The sequence below is a fragment of the Bubalus bubalis genome, chromosome 12 (genome assembly GCF_019923935.1).
Source record: "Bubalus bubalis isolate 160015118507 breed Murrah chromosome 12, NDDB_SH_1, whole genome shotgun sequence".
NCBI lineage: Eukaryota > Metazoa > Chordata > Mammalia > Artiodactyla > Bovidae > Bubalus > Bubalus bubalis.
Genome location: NC_059168.1, coordinates 96,764,032 through 96,774,799, shown reverse-complemented (window position 1 = coordinate 96,774,799; position 10,768 = coordinate 96,764,032). Strand labels below are relative to the sequence as shown.

The 10,768-nt window shown below is 55.7% G+C and overlaps 1 protein-coding gene across 1 annotated transcript in view; it reads right to left on the bottom strand.

The window, feature by feature from the left end:
- Positions 1-5,623: 5,623 nt before the first annotated feature.
- The window catches only part of MVB12B (multivesicular body subunit 12B), a 194,157-nt gene continuing 189,012 nt past the window's right edge, over positions 5,624-10,768 (bottom strand). The window contains exon 10 of the mRNA XM_025261688.3: positions 5,624-8,929. Coding sequence (XP_025117473.1) covers positions 8,843-8,929 — 87 coding nt within the window. The 3' untranslated portion in view covers positions 5,624-8,842. The remainder of the gene's footprint in view (positions 8,930-10,768) is intronic.

Sequence of the window (10,768 nt, the reverse complement as noted above, 5' to 3'; positions counted from 1 at the left end):
TGTTTTGTTATATCCATTTCTTTGCTTTATTTTTTAGATTACACATACAAATGATAACATAGAGTATCTGTATTTCTTATCTGATTTAGTTCACTAAGCATAATACTCTTTAGGCCCATCAATATTGTAGCAAATGGCAGATTTTCATTCTTTTTAACAGCAGAGTAATATTCTATTATATATGTATATACACACACGCACATATACTACATCTTCTTTATCCATTCATCGGTTGTTGGGCATTTAGGTTGCTTCCATATCTTGGCTATTATAAATAATGCTGCTATAAACACTGGGATGAAATTATCTTTTGAGTTAGGTTTTTCATTTTCTTCAGGTGAATACCCAGCAGTGGAATAGCTGGATCATACGGCAGCTCTATTTTTTAGCTTTCAAAGGAAACTTTATACTGTTTTCCACAGTGGCTGCATCAGTCTATAATCCCACCAACAGTGGGATTTCTCCACATCCTCAGCAACATTTGTTATTTGTAGACTTTTTGATGATAGCCATTTTGACAGGTGTGAGGTGACATCTCGTGGTTTTGATTTGCATTTCCTTCATGATTATGATGTTGCTCAACATCATGTCTGTTGGCCATGTGGATGTCTTCTTTGGAAAAAATTTCAGGTCTTCTGCCCATTTTTTGATTGGGTTGTTTGTTTTTTGCTATTAAGTTGTATGAACAGTTCATGTATGTTGGATATTAATCCCTTGTCAGTCATATCATTTGCAAATATTTTCTCCCATTCTGCAGATTGCCTTTTCATTTTGTTGATGGTTTTATTTGCTGTGCAAAAGCTTTTCAGTTTAATTAGGTCCCATTTGTTTATTTTTGCTTTTTTTTTTAACCTTAGGTAAAAAAAAATATTGCTATGATTTATATCAAAGAATGTTCTGACTAGGTTCATTTTTAGGAATTTTATGGTTTCAAGTCTTACTTTTAGATCTCATTTATTTTGAGCTTACTTTTGTATATGATATGAGGAAATACTCTAATTTCATTCTTTTGCATATAGCTGTCCAGTTTTCTCAGCACCACTTACTGAAGAGACTGTCTTTTCTCCATTGTATATTCTTATCTCCTTTGTTGTAGGTTAATTGACCGTAAGTGTGTTGGTTTATTAATGGGCTGTCTGTTCCATGGATCTATCTGTCTGTTTTTGTGCCAATTCCATACTGATTTGGTTAATAAAACTTTAAAATATATCAATAGTTTGACATCAGGGAGCATGATGCCTCCAGCTTTGTTCTTTTTTTCTCAAGGATGCTTTGGCTATTTGGTATCTTTTGTGGTTCCATACAAATTTTAGGATTATTCTCTTTCTGTGAAAATGCCCTTGGAATTTTGATAGGGATTGTATTGAATCTGTAGATTGCTTTAGAGAATATGGGCATTTTAGGACTATTAATCCTATTAATTCATGAGTATGGGGTATCTTTCCATTTATTTGTGTCTTCAATTTCTTTCTCCAGTGTCTTGCAGTTTTCAATATACAGTCCTTTCACCTCCTTGGTTAAAATTTATTCCTAGATGTTTTATTGTCTTTGATGCAATTATAGGCAAAATTGTTTTCTTAATTTCCCTTTTTGATAATTAATTATTAGTGTACTAAAACAACTGATTTTTGTATCCTGCAACTATGATCTGGGCATTAGAAGATTTAAAAACTCTTCAGTTGATTCTAATGAACAATCAAGGTTGCAAACCCTTGAGCTCCCTCCAGAGAAGGATAAGAGGGTTATAGAGGGATTGATGTACCTTGGGGGCTCCAGCCTGTGCCAACTTCTGCCCATGTGTCCTCCCCCATCAGGGGATTCAGATCTTCAGTGTCTAAGACCTATGCCCCTGAACCACCTTTCCTGAGATCTGTGTCTCTAGTTGCATTTACCTGGCCCAAGGTGTGGGGAGAAGAGAGGTGTCTAGCCCAGTTGTTGTTTTGGTGGTAAAAGGGTGAAATAGTGAAGGGACAGTGACAGGATGGCAGTGACCCAGCCAGGGCAGTGTGGGAGGGTGGGAGAGAGATGAACGAGCAAAGCCAGAAAACCGCCTCCCCGCGCCATCTCGCATCTGTGTTTTTCTCTCTGGCCTGGTGTTCTCCAAGCCCCTCATAGTTTTAGTGCTGGGTCCTGTGATCCACCAGTCTCCCTGTCTCTTTCTCTGACACCCCCCTGAGTTGGGCTCAAGGGAGAGAAACAGCAGTCCATGGCAGTCCACCTTCCTGCCTCAACCCCACCACCATCATTGATCGTGTTAGGTGCTGTAGCTTCAGAAACGAGCCCAGCTCTCACCCTTGTCTCTGGTGTCTTTGAAGCCAGCATAGGAAGCCTGTGGAAGCCCAGTGCTGTTCATCATGGTCCCTGGGGCAGTCACAAGCCTCCCAGCAAGTGCCACTGGGGCCCATTCTTCTTGGGCTCCTCAGCAATTGAGTTTGGTCCACCTGTCTCTACACCCACTTCAGGAAACTCATTCAAAGAGCATTTGCCCATGCCTGCTATTCCTCTGGGCTTGTACTAGGTGCTCTGAGTATGTGTACCCAGGGAGTAAGTGTAATAAATGAGACATATACCCCTTCCTCCAGGAGCAGATAACCCAATAAGAGGATCAAATGGCTCCAATACCACCAATAGATCAATGGCTTTTAAACGAAAGGTGTTCAGTGGTTTGAAGGGAGTCAAGAAAGGACATCACAGAGGAGATATATAAGCAGGTCTTGAAGGATGAACAGAGTTTACCAGGCAGAAGAAAATGTGGGAAAAGCGTTCTGGGCAGAGGGAATAGGATATGCAAAGGCAAGAAAGGAGAGCTTATGTTTGAAGAAAGTGAAAGCGAAGTCGCTCAGTCGTGTCTGACTCTTTGTGACCCCATGGATCGTAGCCATGGAATTTTCCAGTCAAGAGTATTGGAGTGGGTTGACCATTTCCTTCTCCAGGGGATCTTCCTGACTGAGGGATCAAACCTGGGTCTCCTGAATTGCAGGCAGAGGCTTCACCTCTGAGCCACCAGGAAGGGTTGAGGAAGTGTGAATAATTCAGCAGGGGGATTAGCGGCAGGTGAGGCTGGGATGGGAGGTGGGGGCAGACCTAGAACAGTGGGGTATGGAGACCTGGGGGCTCAGATTTCATTCTCAGGGTGAGGGGTGAAGCACAGGAAGTGGGGGACTACTATTGGATCTTGGCCGTGAGGACAATGGAAGAGATGGCAAGACAGGGGAGGCAGTGGGGGGAATAGTTAAGGGGTAGATGCTGTCATCCAGGCCAAAGGTGTTGAGGCTGAAACTGAAAAAGGAGCAGCAAGAAAAATAGAGGCTGAGTTTGAAAGCAAGTTTAGATGCGAGAACTGCCCAGCTGGAAATGGGGTGATCACAGGCAGCTCCAGGTGGGGGCGTGGGTGGCTCTGGTGAGAGATGGTAGGGCTGCTCCAGAGATGGGGACGTTAGCAGAAGGTGGGCAGTGTGGGGCCTGGGGGAAGGTGGCACTCTTGGCTCAGGCTGTGCTGAGATCGAGGTGAAATGTCCACGTGGAGACTGTTGCTGGGGCCATGCGGCTGGAGCTCAAGCAGACTGGCCATGACAGACCTAAGCATAAAGACCCACCGGCTCCCAGCTGCCAGGAGTGGGGAGCAGCGGGGAGAGGTGAAGTTGGGCTCAGGGAGCATCCTGGGTTTTAGCAACAAGCCAGTTAGTGCGGGGAGTAGGACAGACACGGCTGGGATGTATGTGTGTGGGGCCGTGCATGGAGTGGGATGGGCTAGACCATCAGCACCACAAGACAGGGAGGTCCACGGTGCCAGTCACTGCTGAGCCCGCAGTGCCCAGCTTGGGGCCTGCACGTGGATATATAAAACGGCTTGGACAGCTGGGCGGATGTGTGGATGGATGAGTGGTGCTCCACCCTCTTCACTGACCTCCCCCCTTGTCCCAGAGTGGTGGCGGGCTCCACTATCACCCGGGGAGGTGTCCCACCCCTCTGCCTAGTCTTCCCTTCTCTGTAGCAGATGCTTCTCAAGGGTCTAAACCTACACCTGTTCCAGGCAGCCAATCACAGTCTGTCCTGGGACTCTTGTCTCTGGGTCTGCTGAACTGAGAATGTGGAAACATGGAGGGTCATGTGAGCGTGCATGTGCCAAGTGTGCTGGTGCACAGAGCAGGGGAGAGGGAGGGCTGGGGTGTGAGAGGACGAGAAGCAAGCAGGTGTCCAGACAGAGGGCAAAGAGCTGCCACCTGGCTCTGGCCCCTCACAGGCTCGACTGCGTCCTGCTTTGGGCTCCGAGTGTCTCCAGGTCTGGCCACAAAGTCCACCTTGGTCCAGCTGTTGTGTGTGGACTTCGGTTTCTTGCTGCCCAGAGCCTTCTCCCGGGGCCCTCCAGAGCAGTGCTGGAGGCCCCTCTGGAAACAGGTTCTGTGCCCTGGGTGTCAAAGGCCACCACTTGACCTTCCTGGGTGGCGCAGCCCTGGGAGGAACCTGGCACATCCGGTGGGCGGCAACACAGAACCAGGCCCCAAAGATAGCTGGCAGGTCACTCGGTCTCCGTGCTGACTGCCCTGAGTGTCCTCATTCCGTCCTCCCAGGGGAGGCTGCCGAGGGAGGCACGGCCCCTTTAGACAGGCGTGGGGTGCTCTGAGCTACGTGCTCAGGAAGCAGCAGCGCCGGAACATGAGGTCAGCTCTCCGAACTCCATGCCAAGCGGCGTTCGTGGCTTTCTCACAGAATTCTCTGGGCTGTTCTCCCTCTCCCACCATGGGAAAAGACCCGAGGGGTGCCGGGCATGGGGGCCTGGGCTGGAGGTGCCGTTACCTTTTGGGGGATTTTCACGGTTCTAGTGAGATGACAGCTACGGGTCACCCAAGCCTGGTGTTAATAGGCTTGGAGGTGGAGATGGCTGAGCCCCAGGTGTCTGGCCCCAAAATGCACAAGTGAAAGTGTTAGTTGCTCAGTCGTGTCCGACTCTTTGTGACGCCATGAACTGTAGCCCATCAGACTCCTCTATGGGATTTCCTAGGCAAGAACACTGGAGTGGGTTGCCATTCCCCTGCTCAGGGGATCTTTCCCGACCCCAGGGATCGAGCTGCGTTGCAGGCAGATTCTGAGCCACTAAGGTCACTTTATAAAGGAGGCAAAGAGCTCTGATGGTGTAACCTGACCAGTCGTGTCCCACAAGGAGCCTGTGCATGTCTGGGGCTGGCAGCCCCTCCCGGGCATCTGGGGCAGCATCTTGCCAGCAGGTGAGCGAGGGGACGGGACAAAACCAGTGGTGCTGAAGCTGTGTGGTTGTATGAGCCCCGCTCCAGCAGCCAGACGGCCCCGCCCCGGCACAGACGAGGCTCGGGGCGAGCTGGAGATGAAAGCGCCCTCTGCATTCCTTGCTGGAGACCCATTAATACACATGCACTTCACATGCTTTTATGGAAACTGGCATTTTTCTCCCTCCAGGAGCATTCCTGAGGGCTGCCGCTCCTCCTGGATCCTTCTGGCTTGTCACCAGGTCATCCAAACGGGGCAAGAAAACCCACCAGCTCTTTCTAGAAGGCTGGAGGGCCAGGATGGTGCCGGCCCGGCCTGCATCCAGAATGAGCTGGAGGGACCCCAGTCTCCATGCCTCAGAGACAGCAGCGAGTCAGGAAAAGGTTAAAACAAACGTTTATTTAACAAATTATATTAAGAAGACAATCACACAGTGAAACTTCCCTTTGCCAAGTACTAGAGTCACCTCAAATAAATACACGCAGTACAACGCTGTTCCTAACCTAGCGCAGCCAGCCGCCCGCCCGGGGCCCGTTCCTGGTGGTGACAGGCCCGGCCGGCAGGGTCCAACAGGTGAGGACGGCCAGCCGCCCTTGGGGGGCAGGCAGCTGCGGTGAGAGCGGGCGCCGGCCGCTCCAGGCCCCGGGGAGGTGAGCTCGGCTTTCACGCTCACCTTCAGGCTCGCCGGCCAGCTCCGGGGAGCTGCGGGCTGGGATCCGTGTGAACGGTGAGGGGCAGCCCGCAGCCCTGGGGACTGGACCCGGCCCTCGCCCCGTGCTCGGTGAGACACCGTCATGCCCGCAGGCCCGTTGCTGCACCGGAGGCAGGTGCTCGAGACGGGACAGAGTGGGGCCTGGGCCGCCTCTGCAGCGCGCCGGCTTTGTGCCTGCGGACGCGTCTCAGCATCTTCATCTGGAACCAGCATCCGCTTCTGGGTATTGGTGTGTTTTTTTTGGCGGGGTGGGGTGGGTGGGAATGACAGAAGAAAATGTGCTTCAAGTGCCGGCTGTGTGCCTGGCAAGGAGTAGGTGCTTCGGATGTGTCGGTCCTCGCCTCCCGTCCCCCGCAGTCCTGACCGTCCCTCTGAGAGGAGGTCGTGGCCAGAGTCAGTTCCTGGACTCGGGGGTGGGGGAAAACCTTGTTATAAATTTGCAAGTGAACCTGGGCTGGCTGCTTGCTCCTTAGCGCCATTGTGCCATTTCCAAGGCCTGTGCAGACAGGCTTAGAATTTTCGGGGGATGGAGGAGTAGGCAGTGGGGGACGCTGTGCTCTGGGGAGTCCTTCTGGGAAGGGTGGAGGTCACTGCCCTTCGTGTTTCTGAGAGAAGCCCTGCCTCCCCGCCCCTCGTGGCCAGAGGGTTTGCGGAGAAAAGCACCGTCCCAGAAAGGAAGGGGGAAGAGGGGGCTCGGTCCCCAGTGAGCGAGCTTCACCTCCACGCGGGCGGGCAGCCCCCCTCAGAAGGAGAGAGACAGAGGTCAGGAGCCGCCTAAGACCCACCGGGGACGCCGGCTTCTCCAACACCGTCGCTGCGCCATTCTCTCCAGCTGCCATCACGGCACCGTCCACAGTCACTCGCTAGACCCTGTGCTGAGGCTGCCTGCTGGGGGAGGCCTGGCCCTCTCCCGGAGGCCCTGGACCCTGCCTCTATCGGCCTGGCCCGTGGGTGGCCTGGTTGGGGGGTGGAGGGGAGACCCTTTCCCCAAAAGCCACCCTCATGGCCCTCTTGCTCCCTGACAGGAAATCTCATGTGACCGTCTCTGGACTTCCTCGGGCCCATGGAGCTGAAATGCTTGCTTCTCAGTGGAGGAAGGCCGCGGAAAGGCTGCGGGTGTTACCTGGCGGGACGACCCCACAGCCGGGGTGTGAGGAGAGACTGAGGGACGGAGCTAATACGGCCGGACAGAGGTGAGCAGAGGGGTCACCCCCACTCTTGGTTTTGGACCAGCTCTACCATCCTGGCAGCAGCAGCAGACGTAGGCTCTCTGGGCCCTTCAGGGCTCCCCACCCCGACTCCCAGGAACAACCAGCTCATTTCAGTGGGTATGTCTGAGGCCAGATCATTGGCTCAGCCCTGGGCAAGCACCCATCCCAAAGGTCTGCCCAAGGAATTTCCACCTGTGCCTCCTGGGCCCTGGCAGGTTCCAGGGGAGGCCAGCCCTGCCAGGGATATCCTCAGGTCTCGGGGACAGCGGGGAGAGGTGACACACAGGAATCAGGAGGTATCGGAAGGGAAAGATCAGGGGGCAGCCGCGGGGGAAGGCAGAGGGTCTGGAGATGGCAGAGCTGAGGCCGGCTGACTGAGGTATGTCTTGCCCTGGCCCTGTGTCTCAGCCAGAGGCTGCCCCTCCTGACTGCACCCCAGCCACCCCGGTGTCATTCGAGGAACTGCAGGGAGCGGGGGCTCTGTTCCCAGCTGGGCAGGGCCTCTCCTGGGCTGCTTGCTTACGCCAGACACGTGTCAAAGCTCACGTCCAATGTTCCAACTATCTGCTGACCCCTGCCCCCCACCTCCAAGGTGTGAGATACCAGGTTCTGGGAGTTTAGGACAGAGTCCCATGGCCAGACAAGGCAGCCACTGGCTGTGGACCGGGCCTCCAGGGAGGACAGCGGCCCCGTTCCCACGGTGCCCGTGTGGGGAGCTGGGCTGGGCGGCCAGCACCATGGGGGAACGATGGTGCGGTCACTGGCACTCGTGGCAGAAGGGTCGGTTCTGGCTTCAGTCTGGTGACTGCGTGTCCACGTCCTTGGGCACCGGCTCACAGAGCCTCTTGACCCCCGTGGCGATGGCCGGGCGTGGGGGCAGGCAGTTGAGCTGTTGTTGGCACGTGAGCACTGCAGAGATGAGCCCTCTGTGGGGATGATGGTGAGGAGGCTGGGCATGGGGACCTGGCGGCAAAGTTCACGTCCATGCAAGCACCCAGCCCCTCGGCCGCCTCGCCTGCAGGCAAGTCCTCTCTGGGCCAGTGGCTGCGGGATGGCCGGCCCCCATCCTCAGGGCATCCAGTGTGTGAACTGAGGGGAGAGTCAGAGGGGAGCCAGGCCCAGGTCCACTCGGGCACCACCGGCCGCCCCTCCATGTTTCCTTAGGGTCCCCATGAAGTTCTCGGGCACTTGAGGCCCCTGGCGTGAGAGATCTGTTCCATGGGGCAACCCATCAGTGCTGGGGGGGGTGGTGGTGGTGGGTGGGTGCCCTGTGCCAGGCCGCCAGCCCCTCAGGGTCTTCTGGGAGGAGGCGATGGCTTCATGGTGGCAGAGTCAGGAGGGCAGGGAGCCGGTGGCATCACTGGGCAGCCAGACAACTGTCCAGGGCCCTCAGATGGCTCCCGTGGTGGGTAGGGTTGGTCAGAGGACTACTGGTCATCACACAGATACGGGAGGAGCCGCTGGTCACTACAGCACACACAGGTTAGTGGAGGTTAAGGAAGAGCATCCCCGGGGGGGCAGGGGGCGTCACGTTGGGCAAGCTGATGACCGATGACTGAGGAGGCAACAGCTCAGCTGCCCAGAGTCTCCCAGGAGCGCCGAGCAGGGCAGTGTGGACGGGCGGCGGGAGGGGCCGGGCGCTGTGTCGTCTCCCCGCGGGCGGGTGGGCGGCCCCTCAGGACTGGGGGATCTGCTGACATCGGGTGGGGCTGGGCGGGAGCCTGGCCGCGGCACTCTGCTCCGTGCGGAAGCTGTACTCGTACTGCGGGAGGTCAGGGGGGAGAGAAGTTCAGTCAGGGCAGGGGACACTGGAGAGAACCAGCCCATGGCCGCGGACAAGCTCGGCGGAGGCCCCGAGGACGCCGGAGGGCTGCCCTTGGCACGTGCACACGTACCGCAGGCATGGGCTGTGCATGTGTGTGCGTGTGTGCACGGGGAAGGGGGCACGCCTCTGGTGCTGTGTGGTGGCTGGCTGGCTCATCTGTGATGACTGGACCCTTGACACCCCTCCCCGGGTGGTATGAGCCCGCAGCAGCAGCAGCTTGCATGCCAGGTGGTATGCTGCACGCCCTCCCACCTCCCGGCAGATGGTTCCCCCCGCTCCCGCTGCGGGAGGAGTCTCCTGGATGGGGAGGGATGGCCCTGGGCGCCACCCCAGACCTGGCTGGGCAGGCGGGCTGCGGCTGCAGGCTTGGGGAGCCCTCGGGGCCGGCCGCCTGCTCAGTGCTTTCTGATCTGAAGACAAGCCTCAGGTGGCACGGGCCACAGGGACGGGGCACCCCATGCTCCCAGTGCCTTCCTCCCTGGGCTCCTGGGGCCAGTTCGTAGTAAGCTATGAGAGCCTGGGCCAGGGTGGGACCAGCGGAGTGGACCTGGGCCCGGCCTGCCCCGCTGCCGGCCTGAACCTGCGTTCAGTTCTCATGCTGGAGACCCAAGCCTACCCACCTGACCTGGGTCACGGAAATGACAGATGGTGGGCTCCGAGTCTGGTGGAAATTCAGAGGAGGAGGAACACCTGTGGTTCACCCTGACGGCCAGTAGGGATTTCTACACCCAAATGTGGGGCAGGTGTGCCAGGCAAGAAGAGGGGGGGCTCAGGCTACAGGACTGGGAGTGGGCCGTGAGAAGGGCCTGGACACCAGGGGCGGCAGCCACGCAGGACCCTGGGTCTTAGGAATGAGTTGCTTAGATCAGTGGTCATTAAACATTTAAAATAATATTTTCAAAAACTTTTCAGCACTAAAATTGCTATAAGGAAGGGCTCCCCTACATAAAGCAGAGCAGAGTTGAACCACCTGGCTGAACTCAGCCTCTGCCTGAAGCTGCCCTCTTGGGGACCCAGCTGGGGGAGCCGCCAGGATGACATGGAACCGTCCCAGCAAGGGTGTCGGGGGGTGACCATTGGGTGCCCACCCAGTAAGGTGCCACAGCTGTGGGCTCCAAATGGTCCCCGAGCCCCAAAGTGAGCTGCATGCAGCTACGAGGCCCTTCCAGGGGCTGTGCTGAGCTGAGGGAGCACAGCTGAGGGGTTTTGGGGGTCACTTGGGAATGAGGGGGGAGCAGAGGATGCTGGAGGGGTTTATTCCTCCCGGGGGAAAGGGTGGGGAGAACGAGGCAGCCAGCATTTCATCCTCAGCCACCTGCCGATGGCCTACAGGCTGGCCCAGGACAGAGGGGCAGCTGGCGCTGGGTGTGGGGGCGAGGTCTGGGCGGGCCCCGGCCGTCCCGTGTGAGCAGCCAAAGGGGCCAGGGGACGCCAGTGACAGGACGGTGCTCCCTACAAACAGAAGGGGTGGGGAGGGGAGGACTCGACATTGCAGGGTGACCCCAGCGCCTCTGAAGCTCAGTGAACTCATCGCCTTTATAATAATAATTTCTTGTTATTAAGAAATAACAAGTGTGGGTGAGGATGTGGAGAAAAGGGAACCCTGTGTTCCCTGTAGCATCATTCACAACAGTCAAGATACAGAAGCGACCTAAGTGTCCATCGATGGATGAATGGATAAAGAAAATGTGGTGCGTACATAGGGTATTCATAAAAAATATGCAATCTTCATGAAACTAAAATCAAAAAAGCAAAATGGATAAACCTCAAGCCAGA